The following is a 22,945-nucleotide window of genomic DNA, read 5'->3' as shown; positions in this document are numbered from 1 at the left end:
ATCCCATTTTCCCTCCGATTTTGGTTTTTAGAAACTATGAGCTTCTATGAACTATTTGAAAAAGTCTGTTATTGCAATGTCACACCATTAGGATAGTGCACCCCCACACCTGCCACCTTACTCTTGAAATACATTGCTAGTGATTTAAAAGGTGAGTCACCTCCTGGGTGGAGTCTCTATTTCACTCACTTTCTGCTAGCAAAATATACCTAAAGCAGGTGTAGATTGGTAACGGGAGAGACAGGAGCACTGCCGATAAGTAGATGCAAGGATCTTGTCTATTCAGTGTAGCTCATCACAGCTTAATCAACTGTAAAGCAATTTCCTGAAGAATTGAGATCAATTGGAGATGCTGGGGATTGAACCCAGGACCTCATACATGCAAAGCATGCGCTCTACCACTGAGCTACGTACCCTTTTCCCTTAAAGAAATCAAACTACGTAAAGGAATATTCTGTTATTCAACCTAGCACTGCCCAATTCTACCACATCACAGTACGCTAAGAATCACTTTAATGATCCCATTTCCCTCCGATTTTGGTTTTTAGAAACTATGAGCTTCTATGAACTATTTGAAAAAGTCTGTTATTGCAATGTCACACCATTAGGATAGTGCACCCCCACACCTGCCACCTTACTCTTGAAATACATTGCTAGTGATTTAAAAGGTGAGTCACCTCCTGGGTGGAGTCTCTATTTCACTCACTTTCTGCTAGCAAAATATACCTAAAGCAGGTGTAGATTGGTAACGGGAGAGACGGGAGCACTGCCGTAAAGTAGATGCAAGGATCTTGTTTATTCAGTGTAGCTCATCACAGCTTAATCAACTGTAAAGCAATTTCCTGAAGAATTGAGATCAATTGGAGATGCTGGGGATTGAACCCAGGACCTCATACATGCAAAGCATGCGCTCTACCACTGAGCTACATCCCCTTTTTCCATAAGGATTTCAAACTACGTAAAGGAATATTCTGTTATTTAACCTAGCAGTGCCCAATTCCACCACATCACAGTATGCTAAGAATCACTTTAATGATCCCATTTTCCCTCCAATTTTGGTTTTTAGAAACTATGAGCTTCTATGAACTATTTGAAAAAGTCTGTTATTGGAAAGTCGCACTAAGGACCATTAGGATAGTGCATCCCCACACCTGCCACCTTACTCTTGAAATACATTGCTAGTGATTTAAAGGGTGAGTCATCTCCTGGGTGGAGTCTCTATTTCACTCACTTTCAGCTAGCAAAATATACCTAAAGAAGGTGTAGATTAGTATCGGGAGAGAGGAGCACTGATGATAATTAGATGCAAGGATCTTGTCTATACAGTTTAGCTCATAACAGGTTAATCAACTGTAAAGCTATTTCCTGAAGAGTTGAGATTGAATGGAGATGCTGGGGATTGAACCCAGGACCTCAGACATGCGAAGCATGCGCTCTACCACTGAGCTACATCCCCTTTTCCCTTAAGGAAATCAAACTACATAAAGGAATATTCTGTTTTTCAACCTAGCACTGCCCAATTCCACCACATCACAGTACGCTAAGAATCACTTTAATTATCCCATTTTCCCTCCGATTTTGGTTTTTAGAAACTATGAGCTTCTATGAACTATTTGAAAAAGTCTGTTATTGCAATGTCACACCATAAGGATAGTGCATCCCCACACCTGCCACCTTACTCTTGAAATACATTGCTAGTGATTTAAAAGGTGAGTCAGCTCCTGGGTGGAGTCTCTATTTCACTCACTTTCTGCTAGCAAAATATACCTATAGCAGGTGTAGATTGGTAACGGGAGAGAGAGGAGCACTGATGATAATTAGTTGCAAGGATCTTGTCTATTCAGTTTAGCTCATCACAGCTTAATCAACTGTAAAGCAATTTCCTGAAGAGTTTAGATCATTTGGAGATGCTGGGGATTGTACCCAGGACCTCTAAAATGTGAAGCATGCGCTCTACCACTGAGCTACATCCCCTTTTTCCATAAGGATACCAAACTACGTAAAGGAATATTCTGTTATTTAACCTAGCAGTGCCCAATTCCACCACATCACAGTATGCTAAGAATCACTTTAATGATCCCATTTTCCCTCCGATTTTGGTTTTTAGAAACTATGAGCTTCTATGAACTATTTGAAAAAGTCTGTTATTGCAATGTCGCACTAAGGACCATTAGGATAGTGCATCCCCTCAACTGCCACCTTACTCTTGAAATACATTGCTAGTGATTTAAAGGGTGAGTCATCTCCTGGGTGGAGTCTCTATTTCACTCACTTTCAGCTAGCAAAATATACCTAAAGAAGGTGTAGATTAGTATCGGGAGAGAGGAGCACTGATGATAATTAGATGCAAGGATCTTGTCTATTCAGTGTAGCTCATCACAGATTAATCAACTGTAAAGCTATTCCCCAAAGAGTTAATTTGAATGGAGATGCTGGGGATTGAACCCAGGACCTCATACATGCAAACCATGCACTCTACCACTGAGATACATCCCCTTTCTCCATAAGGAAATCAAACTACGTAAAGGATTATTCTGTTATTTAACCTAGCAGTGCCCAATTCCACCACATCACAGTACGCTAAGAATCACTTTAATGATCCCATTTTCCCTCCGATTTTGTTTTTTGAAACTATGAGCTTCTATGAACTATTTGAAAAAGTCTGTTATTGCAATGTCGCACTAAGGACCATTAGGATAGTGCATCCCCACACCTGCCACCTTACTCTTGAAATACATTGCTAGTGATTTAAAGGGTGAGTCATCTCCTGGGTGGAGTCTCTATTTCACTCACTTTCAGCTAGCAAAATATACCTAAAGAAGGTGTAGATTAGTATCGGGAGAGAGGAGCACTGATGATAATTAGATGCAAGGATCTTGTCTATTCAGTTTAGCTCATCACAGGTTAATCAACTGTAAAGGAATTTCCTGAAGAGTTGAGATTGAATGGAGTTGCTGGGGATTGAACCGAGGACCTCATTCATGCAAAGCATGCACCCTACCACTGAGCTACATCCCCTTTTTCCATAAGGAAATCAAACTACGTAAAGGATTATTCTGTTATTTAACCTAGCAGTGCCCAATTCCACCACATCACAGTACGCTAAGAATCACTTTAATGATCCCATTTTCCCTCCGATTTTGGTTTTTAGAAACTATGAGCTTCTATGAACTATTTGAAAAAGTCTGTTATTGCAATGTCACACCATTAGGATAGTGCATCCCCACACCTGCCACCTTACTCTTGAAATACATTGCTAGTGATTTAAAAGGTGAGTTACCTCCTGGGTGGAGTCTCTATTTCACTCACTTTCTGTTAGCAAAATGTACTTAAAGCAGGTGTAGATAGGTAACGGGAGAGAGAGGAGCACTGATGATAATTAGATGCAAGGATCTTATCTATTCAGTGTAGCTCATCACAGGTTAATCAACTGTGAAGCTATTTCCTGAATAGTGGAGATCAATTGGAGATTCTGGGGATAGAACCCAGGACCTCATACATGCGAAAGCATGCGCTCTACCACTGAGCTACAACCCCTTTTACCATTAGGAAGTCAAACTATGTAACAGAATATTCTGTTGATATTTAACCTAGCACTGCCCAATTCCACCACATCACAGTATGCTAAGAATCACTTTAATGATCCCATTTTCCCTCCGATCTTGGTTTTTAGAAACTATGAGCTTCTATGAACTATTTGAAAAAGTCTGTTATTGCAATGTCACACTAAGGACCATTAGGATAGTGCATCCCCACACCTGCCACCTTACTCTTGAAATGCATTGCTAGTGATTTAAAAGGTGAGTCACCTCCTGGGTGGAGTCTCTATTTCACTCACTTTCTGTTAGCAAAATGTACTTAAAGCAGGTGTAGATTGGTAATGGGAGAGAGAGGAGCAATGATGATAAGCAGATGCAAGGATATTGTCAATTCAGTGTAGGTCATCACAGGGTAATGAACTGGATAATCAACTGTAAAGCAATCCCCCAAAGAGTTGAGATCAAATGGAGATGCTGGGGATTGAACCCAGGACATCATACATGCAAAGCATGTGCTCTACCACTGAGCTACATCCCCTTTTTCCATCGGAAAATCAAACTACGCAAAGGAATATTCTGTTTTTTAACCTAGCACTGCCCAATTCCACCTCATCACAGTATGCTAAGAATCACTTTAATGATCCCATTTTCCCTCCGGTTTTGGTTTTTAGAAACTATGAGCTTCTATGAACTATTTGAAAAAGTCTGTTATTGCAATGTCACACTAAGGACCATTAGGATAGTGCATCCCCACACCTGCCACCTTACTCTTGAAATACATTGCTAGTGAATTAAAAGGTGAGTCACCTCCTGAGTGGAGTCTCTATTTCACTCAATTTCTGTTAGCGAAATGTACTTACAGCAGGTGTAGATTGGTAATGTGAGAGAGAGGAGCACTGATGATAAGCAGATGTAAGGATCTTGTCTATTCAGTGTAGGTCATCACAGGGTAATCAACTGGATAATCAACTGTAAAGCAATTCCCCAAAGAGTTGAGATTAAATGGAGATGCTGGGGATTGAACCAAGGACCTCATACATGCAAAAGCATACGCTCTACCACTGAGCTACATCCCCTTTTTCCATAAGGATACCAAACTACGTAAAGGAATATTCTGTTATTTAACCTAGCAGTGCCCAATTCCACCACATCACAGTATGCTAAGAATCACTTTAATGATCCCATTTTCCCTCCGATTTTGGTTTTTAGAAACTATGAGCTTCTATGAACTATTTGAAACAGTCTGTTATTGCAATGTCACACTAAGGACCATTAGGATAGTGCATCCCCACACCTGCCACCTTACTCTTGAAATACATTGCTAGTGATTTAAAGGGTGAGTCATCTCCTGGGTGGAGTCTCTATTTCACTCACTTTCTGTTAGCAAAATGTTCTAAAAGCAGTTGTGGATTGGTAAAAGGAGAGAGAGGAGCACTGATGATAATTAGATGCAAGGATCTTGTCTATTCAGTTTTGCTCATCACAGGTTAATCAACTGTAAAGCTATTGCCTGAAGAGTTGAGACTGAATGGAAATGCTGGGGTTTGAACCCAGGACCTCATACATGCGAAGCATGCGCTCTACCACTGAGCTACATCCCCTTTTCCCTTAAGAAATTCAAACTACGTAAAGGAATATTCTGTTATTCAACCTACCACTGCCCAATTCCACCACACCACAGTATGCTAAGAATCACTTTAATGATCCCATTTTCCCTCCGATTTTGGTTTTTAGAAACTATGAGCTTCTATGAACTATTTGAAAAAGTCTGTTATTGCAATGTCACACCATAAGGATAGTGCATCCCCACACCTGCCACCTTACTCTTGAAATACATTGCTAGTGATTTAAAAGGTGAGTCACCTCCTGGGTGGAGTCTCTATTTCACTCACTTTCTGCTAGCAAAATATACCTATAGCAGGTGTAGATTGGTAACGGGAGAGAGAGGAGCACTGATGATAATTAGTTGCAAGGATCTTGTCTATTCAGTGTAGCTCATCACAGCTTAATCAACTGTAAAGCAATTTCCTGAAGAGTTTAGATCATTTGGAGATGCTGGGGATTGTACCCAGGACCTCTAAAATGCGAAACATGCGCTCTACCACTGAGCTACATCCCCTTTTTCCATAAGGATACCAAACTACGTAAAGGAATATTCTGTTATTTAACCTAGTAGTGCCCAATTCCACCACATCACAGTATGCTAAGAATCACTTTAATGATCCCATTTTCCCTCCGATTTTGGTTTTTAGAAACTATGAGCTTCTATGAACTATTTGAAAAAGTCTGTTATTGCAATGTCGCACTAAGGACCATTAGGATAGTGCATCCCCACACCTGCCACCTTACTCTTGAAATACATTGCTAGTGATTTAAAGGGTGAGTTATCTCCTGGGTGGAGTCTCTATTTCATTCACTTTCTGCTAGCAAAATATACCTAAAGAAGGTGTAGATTAGTGTCCGGAGAGAGGAGCACTGATGATAATTAGATGCAAGGATCTTGTCTATTCAGTGTAGCTCATCACAGATTAATCAACTGTAAAGCTATTCCCCAAAGAGTTAATTTGAATGGAGATGCTGGGGATTGAACCTAGGACCTCATACATGCAAAGCATGCACTCTACCACTGAGCTACATCCCCCTTTTCCATAAGGAAGCCAAACTACGTAAAGGAATAGTCTATTTCACCTAGCACTGCCCAATTCCACCACATCACAGTACGCTAAGAATCACTTTAATGATCCCATTTTCCCTCCGATTTTGGTTTTTAGAAACTATGAGCTTCTATGAACTATTTGAAAAAGTCTGTTATTGCAATGTCACACCATTTGGATAGTGCATCCCCACACCTGCCACCTTACTCTTGAAATACATTGCTAGTGATTTAAAAGGTGAGTCACCTCCTGGGTGGAGTCTCTATTTCACTCACTTTCTGCTAGCAAAATATACCTAAAGCAGGTGTAGATTGGTAATGGGAGAGACAGGAGCACTGCCGATAAGTAGATGCAAGGATCTTGTCTATTCAGTGTAGCTCATCACAGCTTAATCAACTGCAAAGCAATTTCCTGAAGAATTGAGATCAATTGGAGATGCTGGGGATTGAACCCAGGACCTCATACATGCAAAGCATGCGCTCTACCACTGAGCTACATCCCCGTTTTCCATAAGGTTATCAAACTACGTAAAGGAATATTCTGTTATTTAACCTAGCAGTGCCCAATTCCACCACATCACAGTATGCTAAGAATCACTTTAATGATCCCATTTTCCCTCCGATTTTGGTTTTTAGAAACTATGAGCTTCTATGAACTATTTGAAAAAGTCTGTTATTGCAATGTCGCACTAAGGACCATTAGGATAGTGCATCCCCACACCTGCCACCTTACTCTTGAAATACATTGCTAGTGATTTAAAGGGTGAGTCATCTCCTGGGTGGAGTCTCTATTTCACTCACTTTCAGCTAGCAAAATATACCTAAAGAAGGTGTAGATTAGTATCGGGAGAGAGGAGTACTGATGATAATTAGATGCAAGGATCTTGTCTATTCAGTTTACCTCATCACAGGTTAATCAACTGTATAGCTATTTCCTGAAGAGTTGAGATTGAATGGAGATGCTGGGGATTGAACCCAGGACCTCATACATGCGAAGCATGCGCTCTACCACTGAGTTACATCCCCTTTTCCCTCAAGGAAATCAAACTACGTAAAGGAATATTCTGTTATTCAATCTAGCACTGCCCAATTCCACCACATCACAGTACGCTAAGAATCACTTTAATGATCCCATTTTCCCTCCGATTTTGGTTTTTAGAAACTATGAGCTTCTATGAACTATTTGAAAAAGTCTGTTATTGCAATGTCGCACTAAGGACCATTAGGATAGTGCATCCCCACACCTGCCACCTTACTCTTGAAATACATTGCTAGTGATTTAAAGGGTGAGTCATCTCCTGGGTGGAGTCTCTATTTCACTCACTTTCAGCTAGCAAAATATACCTAAAGAAGGTGTAGATTAGTATCGGGAGAGAGGAGCACTGATGATACTTAGATGCAAGGATCTTGTCTATTCAGTTTAGCTCATCACAGGTTAATCAACTGTAAAGCAATTTCCTGAAGAGTTGAGGTTGAATGGAGTTGCTGGGGATTGAACCCAGGACCTCATTCATGCAAAGCATGCACCCTACCAATGAGCTACATCCCCTTTTTCCATAAGGAAATCAAACTACGTAAAGGATTCATCTGTTATTTAACCTAGCAGTGCCCAATTCCACCACATCACAGTACGCTAAGAATCACTTTAATGATCCCATTTTCCCTCCGATTTTGGTTTTTTGAAACTATGAGCTTCTATGAATTATTTGAAAAAGTCTGTTATTGCAATGTCACACCATTAGGATAGTGCATCCCCACACCTGCCACCTTACTCTTGAAATACATTGCTAGTGATTTAAAAGGTGAGTCACCTCCTGGGTGGAGTCTCTATTTCACTCACTTTCTGTTAGCAAAATGTACTTAAAGCAGGTGTAGATTGGTAACGGGAGAGAGAGGAGCACTGATGATAATTAGATGCAAGGATCTTATCTATTCAGTGTAGCTCATCACAGGTTAATCAACTGTGAAGCTATTTCCTGAATAGTGGAGATCAGATGGAGATTCTGGGGATAGAACCAAGGACCTCATACATGCTAAGCATGCGCTCTTCCACTGAGCTACAACCCCTTTTGCCATTAGGAAGTCAAACTATGTAACAGAATATTCTGTTGATATTTAACCTAGCACTGCCCAATTCCACCACATCACAGTACGCTAAGAATCACTTTAACGATCCCATTTTCCCTTTTGGTTTTTAGAAATTATGAGTTTCTATGAACTATTTGAAAAAGTATGTTATTGCAATGTCACACTAGGGACCATTAGGATAGTGCTTTTCCACACCTGCAACCTTACTCTTGAAATACATTGCTAGTTATTTAAAGGGTGAGTCATCTCCTGGGTGGAGTCTCTTCTTCACTCACTTTCTGTTAGCAAAATATTCCTAAAGCAGGTGTAGATCGGTAATTGGAGAGAGAGGAGCACTGATGATAATTAGGCCCTGTCCACACGTAGCCGGGGATCTGCCAAAACGTAGATATTTTTCTACGTTTTGGCCTGTCATCCACTCGAAAACGGAGTTTTTTCACACGAAAACGGATCTTTTTAAAAATTCTTGCCAAAGTGAAGATCTGCGTTTTCTCTGTTTTGGGTGTCTGCATGTGGACAGACAAAACCGGAGTTTTAAGGTCCGCAACGTCACTTTCCGCGACAAAAAAATGCTGACATCACGTGTGCGACCTGTGTTTACACTAGCCGGCATCATGGAAGCCCTCAGAGCTGCGCTCTGTCACTACCCAATCCATCAAGTGTCCAAGCGCTTTCTGCTTGTTTGTTTTTGCAAGCGGAATTACTGCTCCTTGCGGAAGACCGTCCGGAAGACGAAGGACGAGGTTAAGAACGGGGAAGTACTGCCGCCTACAGGTCTGGCATGTCCTTAACAACGTATTTATCCGGGTACGTGTGGACAGAGTTTTTTTTAAAACGTGGTGGTGTGGATGCAAGTTTTTGGAGGGGCGGATATTCGTTTTTAACAAACCCCGGCTACGTGTGGACTAGGCCTTAGATGCAAGGATCTTCTCTATTCAGTGTAGCTCATCACAGGTTAATCAACTGTAGAGCAATTCCCCAAAGAGTTGAGATCAAGAATCACTTTAATGATCCCATTTTCCCTCAGATTTTGGTTTTTACAAACCATGAGCTTCACTGAACTATTTGAAAAAGTATTTTATTGCAATGTCACACTAAGGACCATTAGGATAGTGCTTCCCCACACCTGCCACCTTATGGGCTCGACACACGGGAGGCGACAAACGACCGCGATCAGCTAAATTTGTCGCCGTCGCTTTTATTACCTGACACACGGGAGGCGATCCGCAGCAGCGGCAAAACCGTCTACGCGTTCTGTTCCATGGCGAAATCGAAACTTCCGTTGTTTTGTTTGGCTGTGTCAGGTTGGAGGGAATTAAGGTTATTTAAGCGGTTCAGAGTTAAAAAAGTGGTAGATATGATGTTTCACAAGGTGCTGCTAGAGTTGTGTGAAATCTTACTTCTGATTTTACTATATAAAACATAATAATAATCAACTTCTCCTTCATGTTTACTCGGAGGTGTACAGAGCATCCTGTCTGCTCACTGGTCAGTGAATGAAACCTCCGTTGATTGGTCCTCGTCCGAGCGACAGCGATGAAAAGTTGAAAATGTTTCAACTTTCTGGAATCGCGTCGCTGGGTCGCCTGGACATGACACGTGCACAATCGCAAAATTTCACACGCACGTTTCTCGTGTTTCGCTTGGTAGGAGGGAGACCCGCGATTATTGCTTTGTCGTGCATGTCTCATTGAAAATGAATGGAGGAGAGGTGATGTTGCCTCCCATGTGTTGAGCCAATTACTCTTGAAATACATTGCTGGTGATTTAAAGGGTGAGTCACCTCCTGGGTGGAGTCTCTATTTCACTCACTTTCTGTTAGCATAATGTACCTAAAGCAGGTGTAGATTGGTAACGGGAGAGAGAGGAGCACTGATGATAATTAGATGCAAGGATCTTCTCAATTCAGCGTAGCTCATCAGAGGTTAGTTAACTGTAAAGAAATTCCCCAAAGAGTTGAGATTGAATGGAGATGCTGGGGATTAACCCAAGACCTCATACATGCAAAGAATGTGCTCTATCACTGAGCTACATCCCCTTTTCCCATAAGTAAATCAAACTACGTAACAGAATATTCTGTTGATATTTAACCTAGCACTGCCCAATTCCACCACATCACAGTACGCTGAGAATCACTTTGGTGATCCCATTTTCCCTCAGATTTTGGTTTTTAGAAACTATGAGCTTCTATGAACTATTTGAAAAAGTCTGTTATTGCAATGTCACACCATTAGCATAGTGCATCCCCAAACCTGCTACCTTAATCTTGAAATATATTGCTAGTGATTTAAAGGGTGAGTCTGCTAAATAGCAGACGCTTTTGTCCAAAGCGACTTACAAGTTATAATCGGCATGTTGCCCTTGACGGTAACAACAACAATAACAACAACAAACAATTTCCAGTCAGTCGTAGGTGGCAGCGGGGCAGCATGATGAATCATAGAGATCAGGGAACAAGGAGTGGACAATAGATAGGGGATTGTTGCAGGGAGGGTGCTAGTTAAGAAGATGCTCTCTGAAGAGCAGGTTCTTCAGGAGTTTCTTGAAAGTTGAAAAGGAAGCCCCTGTTCTTGTAGTGCTTGGTAGGTCGTTCCACATTTGTGGAACGATGCATGAGAAGAGTCTGGATTGTCCTGAGCGTGGTGTAGGCACTGCTAGCCGACGATCCTGTGATGACCTTAGCGGCTGGGCCGAGACGTAAGCCTTTGCAAGAGGATTCAGGCAGATGGGAGCCATACCATCTCGTACTTTGTATGCTAGTGTTAGCAATTTAAATTGGATGCGTGCAGCTAGCGGTAGCCAGTGGAGCTCAATGAACAGAGGGGTGACGTGTGCTCTTTTTGGCTGATTGAAGACCAGATGCGCCGCTGCGTTCTGGACCAATTGAAGAGGTCTCACAGTGCAGGCTGGAAGACCAGTTAGAAGGGCATTGCAGTAATCGAGGCGGGAGATGACAGTAGATTGCACCAGGAGCTGGGTAGGTTTTTGATCTATCAAACGTGGAGTACGCACAGCTGCACGCAATCTCCGCTTCATGAATTGGAGACTAACAAGAATGTTTCTCAGCTGAATTTTAGTCACATCCTGCCCTCACCGTGCCCACTTACTGCCATAAATAGTCAATGCAAAATGCCTTGTGGATCTCATGCATATACATAAGCCGGCTGTTGCAGCGCTCTGCCAATGACATGGCGACCGTAGATCAAGGCAGATCAAGGAAGCGCAATTTCACAGAAGGAGAAATTGAGGTACTTGTGGGTGAGGTGGAGAAATGAAAGGAAGTGCTTTTGCAAAACAAATAAGAGAAAGTCTACAAAATGGCACAGCGTTGCTGAAGCTGTCAATGTTGTGAATTCTTCAGCGAGATCAGTGGCAGATATAAAAAAAATGGTACATTTGGGATTTGATCCCCAGACTCCCGGGTGACAGTCTCGTGCGCTAACCAGTCAGCCAAACAGGAATCTCTCTTTACAAGTAGCCAGGGCGCATGATCAATCAGGTCACAGTGACAGGACACACTGCCACAGACGCATGACATTCTGTCTCAATCTGTCCCCCTGCTGATATTCTGCATTCTGTATTCTGCGTTTCAGGCTGTGTGTGTGTGTGTGTGTGTGTGTGTGTGTGTGTGTGTGTGTGTGTGTGTGTGTGTGTGTGTGTGTGTGTGTGTGTGAGTGTGTGAGTGTGTGTGCGCACATGCACGTTTGTGTGAGTGTGCACGCATGTGTGTGTATGCGTGCATGTGTGTGCGTGTGGGGGGTCTTGTTCTGTGTGAAAATGAAGCAGTACAAGTGATAATGCTGCAGGATTTCATAAATTTATCCTTCTCAGCAGCAGCACTGCAGGTTCTCTCCATGTCCAAAATGTGCGTAAGCAAGGTCCTTAGTCAACTTAAAGTTGTGCACATTTTTCTGCTAAGTTTTCTTTCATAAATCCCAAAGTTTGCGTGAAAAGTTGCTTACGCAGTTTTCCGACCCCGTTTTGTGCGTAAGCAAGCTTGATAAATGAGGCCCCTGGTATTTAATCAATTTTAATAAAAAAAGGTTCCATATATTATACAAAAATTTATCCATTGTTATTTAGTTATAGACTTTCTTTTCCCCAGGTAATTTTTTAAACTATAGAATAAAGCGTAAGCTTGTTGCCATGACATAACCAAGTACAGTACTGCTCCAAATGCCTTAATCGTCCTCCCATGCTTGGTAAATGGACTGCCTGCTGTACTTACCAAGCACACACTAGCATATTTTGGGCATTGAGAAACAGCATTGCTGTGTTTATTAGTGAATTTGTCCCCGCTAAAACACTTTTCCACTGTAAACGTTGTCCCCTTCACCATTGTACCGGCTTATGAAAAATTCACATAATGGAAATAAACACCAGTTTTCTGAATGAATAGATATATCTTAAAGTAAACTAGTTCATCATTTTTGCAATTGTTGTTCTGAACTTTTGAAATGGTTTCTGAAAATTTGTGAACAAAACTCATGTCAGAGTTGTTGATACAGGTATTATAATTAGGGCTGCAGCTATCGAATATTTTTGTAATCGAGTACTCTATCGAATATTTTTTCGATTAATCGAGTACTCTAATAAATTACCCTTTTGTGTTTGTAAACCATTATATCAAATAGCATGTTATAATTATGAAAGACCTCTTAAAATGAGCAAGCAGTTGCCAGTTATTCTTCAAGTTTTATTCAAAATTAGTTTGCAAAACTTCAGCACTTCAACTTTACTTCACAGTAAACAAATGCCTGTGCAAAAAATAAGTACAGTACCTGAGCCGATTTTCCCCTCGTGCGAGAATCTGCTAGCCTGCAAGCCAGAGGATAACTGTTGAAGTAGCGCTGCGGGCGGCTGCGGCCCAAACAGAACCAGAACCGCTCATGGCGCATGCGCAAACAGCTCGCCGGCTGTTTCCCTATTAACACACGTCCGTTTTAATTTCAACACTTTTTTTCTCACACAATAACAAGGATTGTCGAGAAAGCATGTTTGCCGTGGTTTTGTCAAATTATACTGATCACAAAACATTTATTTACTTTCTTTCGTTTTCCTCTCATAAATACCCGTGTCCTCCTGCAGCAATCCCGAGGGACAACAAATATCAATTAAAGCTGCAAGCAGCGTCGTTCGGCCCTCGCAGCTCCGCGCCGCTCCGGCCTGGCCGGCAGCCCGGGGCACCAGGGCACGTCTGCGGAACAGAAAAGTCCACCACCCCGACACCAGAAACCCCTAACGGTCACCTCGTCCGAACCTCACCCTGACTCAGCATCCCTTCGGAGCCCACCATTATATTACACGCCTCACCACTAGGGCATACTATTATCTTTACCACACTGGTGTTGCGATGACACAGACCAACGGTAATGCTTTTCTGACCATGTTTTTTAAAGTTATCGAAAGTTAACGTTACCTAGGGGGCGCTGTGACCAACTAAAGAAAAATCCCATTGAGGTCAGCTTTGGCTGAAAACGACAGTTTTCTGTTATTTTGGCATCAATAGGACGTTGTGTTTGTTATCTAGAGCCAGTGAGCTGAAAGGGGCGGAGCTACAGGGATTTGAACTAACAACCACATCAATATGTTTGGTGCAGTCACGTGATGTCACAAGCCAAGTATAATGCCATTCTGACTTTGTCTTTAGAAAATAATAAAGTTTGAACCCATCTAGGGGGTGCTGTGACCATTTACAACTAAATATCATAGTCATCTTTGGTCATCAAAGATGGTTTTCAGTTAATTTGGCATCAATCAAACGCTGCATGGGTCATTTAGAGACAAAAAGCTGTAAGTGGGCGGAGTTAAAGTGATTTGAACAAGTGAGCACATACATGTGTTGATTGCAGTTGTGTGATGACTCTCACCAAGTTTGATATAGTTTGGAGCTTTTTTGCAGAAGTTACAACGGTTTTTTGAATCTAGGGGGTGCTGTCCCAAATTTGGAAATATTCCATGAAGAAGTTTGTAGGTTGATAAAAGTCATTTGTGTGCAGTTTGGTGTGAATTGCATCATGCATGTGTTATTCAGGGCCTAATATCTGCAAGGGGGCGGAGCTAAAGCGATATGAACCAACTACCACAGCATTGTGTTGGGTGCCTTTGTGTGATGACACATAGCAAGTTTGGTGCAGTTACGACCTCGTCTGTAGGAGTTATTACAGTTTTAAAGGTATGTAGGGGGCGCTGTGGTGATATCATACAACATTCACCAACCGTTTGTGCCTCGTTGGCTAAAGGGCATGATTGTTCATTGCCATGTTCAGTCTCGGGCAGATCGGAGGCTGTTTGTGGAAGTTGCAGTCTAAACGTAAGGTCACGGTGTCACTCTAGAATTTGCCATGGCATCAAAGCCCCTCCCTATCTGGAAAGCTATCAGATCTGAATGGTCATTACAGCATCATGAAGACCGTTCATGACCTTAGTGTCATGTTGACTAAATTAGAGGGGACAAATTTGGAAATTTCAGCATAAAACAATAGACTTCCTGTATTTAGGGGGCGGGGCTTAGGTGATGTCAGCTGTCCACATTGTCATTGTGTTGAGATGTGGTCAGTGATCACTCAGACAAAGTTTGATATAGATCTGATAATGCACATGGGAGTTATTAAGTCAAGTAATGTAATGGCGAAAGATCAAACTTTGAGGCTTAGCCACGCCCACACCTTTAGACTTATTTAAAATCCGACGGTTGAATTTTTCCCCCTTTGTCTTAAGAGTACATAGCAGAATTTTGAAGGCGATTGGTGAAAAGGGCGACGGAGCATCACTCTCCAAACAACGTGTGCGAAAACCACTAAATCGAGTACTTGGACCAAAATGGCCGACTTTCTATGCGACATTGCGCTTGGCTCCAAGAGACTTTTTTGTAGGTCCTGAGACACTACATTAGTGTGCCAAATTTCGTGATCCTCAGTCAAAGCATGGCTTGGGGCTGACAGTTTTATTGGTCCTAGGGGGCGCTATTTCAGAAAATAGGCCACACCCACAAACTTCAGCTGTCCAAATCTATTGGGGGTCAGACTAGGATCACTCACCAGACATTTTGTAGCGATGGCACGATAATTGAAGAAATGAGAGGCAAACGTATTGCCATGGCGTGATGGTGAATTTTGCCATGCTCCCAAAGCCCCGCCTTTTTTCAAAACCTGCCAGTACTGGAGACTAAGTGACCTCAACTTGTCAGCTGCTATTCGCCAGAGATTGCTGGCGATTGGGTAAAAGGAGTCCAATAGGTAGCTGTGAAAAAAAGAGTGGCGTGGTGACAGGTCAAAGTTTGAGGCTTAGCCACGCCCACACCTTTATACTTATTTAAAATCCGACGGTTGATTTTTTTCCTTTATTTCTTAAGAGTATATAGCAGAAGTTTGAAGGCGATTGGTGAAAAGGGCGATGGAGCATCACTCTCCAAACAACGTGTGCGAAAACCACTAAATCGAGTACTTGGACCAAAATGGCCGACTTCCTGTGCGACTTTGCACTTGGCTCCAAGAGACTTTTTTGTAGGTCCTGAGACACCACATTAGTATGCCAAATTTCATAATCCTCAGTCAAAGCATGACTTGGGGCTGACAGTTTTAATGGTCCTAGGGGGCGCTATTTCAGAAAATAGGCCACGCCCACCGGATGTTCACATCACATTTTGTGGGGGGCTGAACTAGGATCACTCCCAAGAGGTTTTGTGGCGATATCTCTAGAAATGACGAAATGGGAGGCAAACGTAAGGCCACGTCGGTACGCCTGACTTCGCCGCGCCACCACAGCCCCGCCTTCTGCAGAAAACTCCCATAAAGTGACGCCAAGCAACCCCAACTTGTCTTCAGTTACCTGCTACAAATTTGGGCTGATTATTTGAAAGGGCGAATTTTGGAAAATTTCCCAGTAAAACTTGACCTTTTAAGGCCTGAGGGGGCGGGGCTTATGTGATATCATCAATCGACCATTCATTTGTCTTCGGGGGGCGATGATGATTGTCCATAGAAAATTACTTTAACTGTAATTCTTTCATTTCTGAAATTAAAGCAATTTGAATTTTTTTGGCGAGTGCTCGAACTTTGAGGCCTGGCCCCGCCCCTTCAGTATTTACGAAAAGTCAATTTTATTTGCTCATTTGATTCGTCCATCGCTTCTCTTCGATCGCACACTATTTTTGAGACAATCGTGCGAAAAATGACCAAACTGTTCAACCAAATATAGACCCTAGAAATGGCCAAAACTGGGTCAAAATGGCCACTTTAGTCCAAAATGGCCGACTTCCTGTTTGATATTGACCATGGGTGCAAGAGGCTTTTCTGTGCGTATTGTTGAGTTCTACAAGTGTACCAAATTTCATCACTCTACTATGAAAAAAGGTCAAAGCGGAGGGGTATTTTAAATTTTCCAGGGGGCGCTGTCGAAACATTTTTTTACCAACTTTCACGTTGTCAGTGAAATACGTAAATTTCACGCACTTTCTATATTGGGCCAGAATTTTGTGAGTTTTTGGATATGCTAAGACCCCCTAAAGGCCATCCAAAGACGCGGAAGAAAAAAAAAGAAAAAAAAAGAAAGAAAAAGAAACGGAGCAGATACAATAGGCCTTCGCAGCGCTTCGCTGCTCGGGCCTAATAACAACACAGTAAAAGTCCGACGTTTTGTGTAAAAATGCTATTTTTTAGCACATTTTAAGTCCGACTTGTTGCTACCAGACGTACGGTGTGAGCTGAAACTTGAGTGCTACAAACGAAAAAGTCGCACAGTGTCCGCAGAATATATAGAAATACAGGCTAAAAAGCATTATCTTGTAGAGGCTCCGAGTCTACTTGCAGAAGTGACATTTACAGGTGCTGCAGCATGGAGGATGTGGTGTTGTGGTAGGCTAAATCCATTTTACAGTATTTTCACTGGACTACGTTTTCCACCTTACGACGTGAAAAATGGTCCCACATCTTGACATTTTCTGTCTTTTTCGCACTCCACCGCGGTCCACGTTGTCCGCCATAGCTTAAGAGAAAGTTAAGTTACATTCCCTACTCGCGTGTGCGATTCAGTCCAGTGGACATGTGCGTCACTTATTTCAGTCCGGGTGAAACATGACCACGGGCGACTGCAAAGCCATGAATTAATTAAATATGAATTAAACGAATCCTCGAGGCAGAGAATTTGACTCGAGGATTTTTTGTACTCGAATTATTCGAGGTACTCGAGGAATCGTTTCAGCCCTAATTATAATTACCTTTGTGGGGAGTTTAGACAAATATTCAGTGCAAATATAAAGATCCTTCCACTGTTCAGTGATAATGTTGATTGTTTCTACCAAAAGGAGCTCTTGCAACACTAGAGTTGGGTCTGACATCATGCATTCAGCTTGGTTACGGTAATAGACTCCATGCTTCATTTCACTTAAGGGACAACGTAAACATTACAGTCATGCACAAAAAAATCCTTTGTTGTGGTTGATGTGTCTTGTTCTTTTAAAGATCCAAATTATTCATGGTCTCTGATGTAATAACTCTAAAGAGAAAGGGTTTTTAGGAAACTGAGCTGTGGCTGGAAACTTTGTTGTGGCTCAACAATGACACAACTGAAAAGGACAAGCGTTTAATTTGTGTGTGTGGAGGAGGTTTCTTGGTCAATAAAACAAAGCCAAAAAGACACCACATCAATACCTCATAATTAAAGTAACTCAAACTATTCTAAATAGTCTTTAAATTGTTCATCTGAATATTTCTTTCCAAGGTTACCATAGTGACCAGCCAGGCAGGACACAGGATTGTTCGCCAGCTTGAAACTGGACTCAAAGATTCTGACCTGGTGTCTCTGAAGCGGCTCCTGGTTGTTCAGGTCTTTGGTGGCGGGGACTGGAGCCAGGACTCTCACTCACCTGAAGCCACACAGACAGAAGGTAGAAAATCAACACATAAAGAGGCAAGATTTCAGTCTGGTAACTGAATAATGGCTCGGTCTGTAAGAGACAGGATGGAAAAAGCTGAGAAAATGTATGAATGAGCATTCAGATACGATTAGCTGAATTAACCTTTTACTTTGAACATTTTACTGCTTGAGTGAGTAAACATGGCCCACTGCATTTCAGGTCCATAATATATACACTAACCTTTCAACAATCTGGTGTCTTCATCAGAGTCCAATGAAGACACCAGAGTGTTAAAACGTTAGAAGTTTCTATTTGCATACAAATAAATATTCAGTGGCCTGAGTGCTCCAGTCTCTCTCTCTTTCATCATATTGATTGTCCGTTAGCTGTAGAGCAGTGCTCTAATATTTGTTGATGTGCAGAGTGCTTGATTCTACCTCAAATTGTAGTCATAGCCATTTTTGTTTGATCATGTCAGTCGGCACAAGCCGGCCATGTTGAATTGGGTTGACATCCAAAGTTGATCGGTCATAGATGTATGGTTGCTCTTGGAAAATGTCATTCAAATACATCCAGTGGTTCAAGAGGTATTTCGGTAAAGAATACATACAAACAGGCAGGTTCTAGTCAGTAACGTGGGATTTTAGATGAACAGCAAAGAAGAAAAGAACCACACAAAATTACAAGGAGGGAAAAAGGATTTAGAGTAAAAGTGTAACATAAGCACTGCAACCATCAATGAAAGAAAGTTTTTGCTTATTTTTCAGTTGGAACCAATACACTAAAGATGTTGTGAAGCTTTCTTTCCTGACACAATTTTATAACATTATATAACAAAGTCTGTAAACTTTTCATCCCATTGCTTCTCTAAAGCTTTTACATAACATCTGAAGCAAAATGGTGTTGCTTTGTCCCAGTTCTGCCCATTAAACCTTCTTGCCGCTATCTTTAGAATGTTCATGTTAATGTTACAGAGCCTCAACACAAACCATTTTACAAGTGGGAAGTGATTGTGAGCCTGTTTGTGACTTTTATGTCCATTATCATAAATATTTATGTAATTTTCCAGAATTTGTACTGAAAAAGTCCCTATGGAGGCAGGTTATATTGAAACTACTCTGGATTTATTGTGAATCAACATTTAAAGGATTTGTTGCTGTCACTTTACTTCATTTTGGTAGAGGAAGCTTTTTGAATGTTTAGTTGAATATTTAATTGCATTCAATTGAAACTTGGATCATCAGTGTTACAGATGTTTTAAAGCAAACATGCATGCATTAGTACAAGTTCAAAAACAAGTTTCCATGTATTCACTATATGCTCCAAATCTTCACTGAGATAGTTGACCAGTTGACCATGGGCTTGGGTGGATCATTTATCATGAGACTTTTTATTTGAACTCAGTATCTGTGGGTGACAACAAGGAGTAGACTGTCACGAACTGAGCTAGAAGGACCCGTAAGGACACCAAACACTGAAAAGCACCTTTTTTTTTTTTTAAACGTGTCCTGTCTGGCTGTGAAGCAAGCAGAATTGATGTCTGAATGCTGGTGACAAGCCTTACAGATTTATTCTCAGGTGGAGCATCAAAGCGTTTGCTTTTAATGTCACGCCTGATACTTAAAACTTTATTGTTATTGTTGTTGAATGCTTTGTAATTCCGACCAGACACGGAGACAGAGGTGAAAGAGAAAGGAAAAGAAAAGGTGGGGAGAGAGAGAGAGAGGGGGGGGGGGTCCACAAAAATAAACAAAAGTGAACAAGAGTCTGCTTCTAGACCTGCAGAAAAAAAAGACAAAAAAAAAAACAAAGGGACACAAAAAAGTGTCATGTTTGGGGTTAACCGTCTGACCCAAGACATACAGAATCAACTTCAGAGTCAAGAGGATGGGTTTGAAAAAACAGAAAATATTTATTATCTTAACTAAAGGAGCACCGTTAAGGTAGGTGACGATTTGGAGCTTAGCTCAGTTCTTTATAGTCCAGAAATCCTGGGGCCCAGCGTTCTGGGTAGGGAGGAGAGAAGAGGAGAGAGGAGGGTCCGGTTGGCTGGTGAGTGGCAGGAGGAGCGCGCGACAGGGCGAATCCTCGGAGTCCTGAGAGGGGGGAGGGTGCGGAGGCGGCAGAGAGCTGGCTGGTCAGAAGAGGCTGGAGCGGGGAGACAGGCGTGGATCCGTGTCTTATGGCAGGTTCTGAAAGTGGAGGATTGACCTGAAGGAGAGGGAGAAGCAGGGTGAGGTTACTCGGAAAGAAGCTCGGGAGACAATAGTCAAAGATTAAAAAGGCTCGTGACACTCAGGTAGCTCTACCAAGATTGAGTAATCATCCAGCGCTGAGGTGCGTCTCCCTGCTCCTTAAGAAGTCTGCTGATGAGTAGCAAATGGCTCGTTGCTCTCCGGTTCCGCCCATCTGCACTCAAACAGAATGAGGGTCAGGTGTTTTCACTCACCTCCAACCGTGACGGTCCCCCCCCCCCCCCCCCCCCCCTCAAGGGACGCCACCGGGCAGCCCAGACGCAGAGGAGGAGGAGCGAGACAACTCAAAGTCCCGAATCAGGGAAGGGTCTGTGATGAACGAGCGAGGCACCCAAGAGCGGTCCTCTGGGCCATAACCCTCCCAGACGACCAGGTACTGGAAACCACGCCCCCGGGGGCGGACGTCGAGAAGGCGGCGAACTGGGTAGACGAGACCACCTTCGAACTGCCTGGCCGGAGGCGGAGGAGCAGGAGGAGGGCAGAGGGGGCTCGTGGAAACTGGCTTGATGAGGGACACATGAAAAACAGGATGCACTCTCATTGAGGGGGGGAGTTCCAAACGGACAGCGGAAGGGCTGATAACAGAAGTGATCCTGTATGGTCCGATAAACCTGGGCGACAGCTTCTTGTTAGAGGCCTTGAGACGTATGTCCCGGGTGGACAACCAGACCTCCTGGCCCGGAACATATGCCGGAGCAGGTCGCCGGCGGCGATCGGCCAGGCGTCGATTCTTGGCTGCTGTTCGACTCAGAGCAGCAGCGGTGGCAGCCCAAATCCTCCTGGAGCTGCGGATGAACTGGGGAACAGATGTAGAGGGTCTATGGTCCTGAGGAAGTACGGGGGGTTGGTTGCCCAGGGAGACCTCGAACGGGGAACGCCCAGTGGCGGATGAAATGTGACAATTATGGGCGTACTCAACCCATGGCAGTTGGGCACTCCAGCTCTTAGGGTTGGAGGAGCAGACACAGCGTAACATGGCCTCCAGCTCCTGGTTCATGCGTTCACATTGCCCGTTGGTCTGGGGATGAAAACCCGAACTTAGAGCCACACGAGCACCCAGGCTGGAGGCAAACTCCTTCCAGACTTTGGACAGGAACTGGGGCCCCCGGTCAGAGACTATTTCCTCTGGTATGCCGTGTAGCCGGAAGACATGCTTAACCAGGAGCTGGGCCGTGTCTGCGGAAGAAGGGAGAGATCTTAATGGAACTAGATGGCAGGACTTGGAAAAACGGTCTATAACAGTGAGGATTGTACTGAAACCATGAGAAACTGGTAAGCCGGTCACAAAATCCAGGGCAATATGCGACCATGGTCTGGATGGCACCGGAAGGGGGTTGAGGAGTCCAGCTGGGGGTTGGTTAGAACACTTATTACGAGCACAGGTTTGACAGGCGTTAACATAATCCTTGACATCACGAAACAGTGTAGGCCACCAAAAAGACCTACGAATGAAGGCAACAGTTCTACTTATCCCAGGATGGATGGATAACTTAGCTGAATGAGCCCAACATATCACGGGACCTCTAACCTTAGAGGGAACATACATCCAGTTGGGAGGACCATTACCTGGACCGGGTTCAGTTCTTAGGGCCTCCTCCACCTGCTTGTGTATATCCCATACCACTGCCGCTCCCACCAGGCAGGATGGGGGAAGGATGGTGTCAGGTACAGGATCGGAGTCAGGCGAATACTGGCGGGAGAGGGCATCTGGCTTAGTGTTCTTGCTTCCTGGTCTGAAAGAGATGACAAAATTAAATCTCGAAAAGAACAATGACCAGCGGTACTGTCTGGGATTAAGCCGTTTCGCCTCCTTCAGATACGACAGGTTCTTGTGGTCAGTCCAGACAATCGTGGGTAAGTCAGCCCCCTCCAGCCAATGCCTCCATTCCTCAAAAGCCAGTTTAACGGCCAACAATTCACGGTCTCCAACATCATAATTACGCTCGGCCGGGCTCAGACGTCGGGAGAAGAAGGCACATGGGTGAAGACGGTGATCAGTGGCGGAGACCTGAGACAGGATGGCTCCAACTCCCGTGTCAGAGGCATCAACCTCGAGGGTGAACTGCTTGGTGGGGTCTGGTCTTGTGAGTATGGGAGCATGGGAGAACTTGTGCTTTAGTTCGTTAAAAGCCTTATCGGCCTCTGGGGTCCAGGCAAAGGGTCGTTTAACCGAGGTGAGGTCGTTGAGAGGAGCAGCGGTCTGGCTGTAGTTACAAATGAATCTCCTATAGAAATTTGCGAAACCCAGGAACCTCTGCAAATGTTTACGTGTTGTAGGCGTTGGCCACTCTAGCACTGCTTTTACCTTGTCAGGGTCCGTCCTCAACTGCCCACTCTCCAAAACAAAGCCGAGAAACTTGACTGAGGGCACGTGAAACTCACATTTCTCGGCTTTGACGTACAGACGATTCTCCAATAGTCTTTGGAGTACCGCTCGGACATGGACTTGATGCTCAGCCAGGTCCTTGGAAAAGATTAATATGTCGTCAAGGTACACAGACACAAACTTGTTAATGAAGTCACCCAGAACACTGTTCACCAGAGCCTGGAAATC

General features: G+C 43.3%; 1 protein-coding gene and 9 non-coding genes across 12 annotated transcripts in view; 1 reads left to right on the top strand and 9 right to left on the bottom strand.

The window, feature by feature from the left end:
• The window catches only part of m1ap (meiosis 1 associated protein), a 175,017-nt gene that overhangs the window by 120,819 nt on the left and 31,253 nt on the right, over positions 1-22,945 (top strand). For all 3 annotated transcript variants that reach the window (XM_054747426.2, XM_054747424.2, XM_054747425.2), the window contains one exon: positions 18,001-18,166. In XM_054747426.2, the coding sequence (XP_054603401.2) occupies positions 18,001-18,166 (166 nt within the window). The remainder of the gene's footprint in view (positions 1-18,000; positions 18,167-22,945) is intronic.
• trnaa-ugc (transfer RNA alanine (anticodon UGC)) lies at positions 345-416 on the bottom strand. The gene has a single exon. It is a non-coding gene; the product is annotated as a tRNA-Ala (tRNA).
• Positions 862-933, bottom strand: trnaa-ugc (transfer RNA alanine (anticodon UGC)). Its single transcript has one exon. It is a non-coding gene; the product is annotated as a tRNA-Ala (tRNA).
• trnaa-cgc (transfer RNA alanine (anticodon CGC)) lies at positions 1,385-1,456 on the bottom strand. The gene has a single exon. It is a non-coding gene; the product is annotated as a tRNA-Ala (tRNA).
• Positions 2,425-2,496, bottom strand: trnaa-ugc (transfer RNA alanine (anticodon UGC)). Its single transcript has one exon. It is a non-coding gene; the product is annotated as a tRNA-Ala (tRNA).
• Positions 4,006-4,077, bottom strand: trnaa-ugc (transfer RNA alanine (anticodon UGC)). Its single transcript has one exon. It is a non-coding gene; the product is annotated as a tRNA-Ala (tRNA).
• On the bottom strand, positions 5,069-5,140 carry trnaa-cgc (transfer RNA alanine (anticodon CGC)). The gene has a single exon. It is a non-coding gene; the product is annotated as a tRNA-Ala (tRNA).
• Positions 6,109-6,180, bottom strand: trnaa-ugc (transfer RNA alanine (anticodon UGC)). The gene has a single exon. It is a non-coding gene; the product is annotated as a tRNA-Ala (tRNA).
• trnaa-ugc (transfer RNA alanine (anticodon UGC)) lies at positions 6,624-6,695 on the bottom strand. Its single transcript has one exon. It is a non-coding gene; the product is annotated as a tRNA-Ala (tRNA).
• trnav-cac (transfer RNA valine (anticodon CAC)) lies at positions 7,147-7,218 on the bottom strand. The gene has a single exon. It is a non-coding gene; the product is annotated as a tRNA-Ala (tRNA).

This window comes from Nothobranchius furzeri, chromosome 2 (assembly GCF_043380555.1).
Source record: "Nothobranchius furzeri strain GRZ-AD chromosome 2, NfurGRZ-RIMD1, whole genome shotgun sequence".
In the NCBI taxonomy this organism is placed as follows: Eukaryota; Metazoa; Chordata; class Actinopteri; order Cyprinodontiformes; family Nothobranchiidae; genus Nothobranchius; species Nothobranchius furzeri.
The sequence above is the reverse complement of the archived record's forward strand: the minus strand, read 5'-3'. Positions and strand labels throughout refer to the sequence as shown.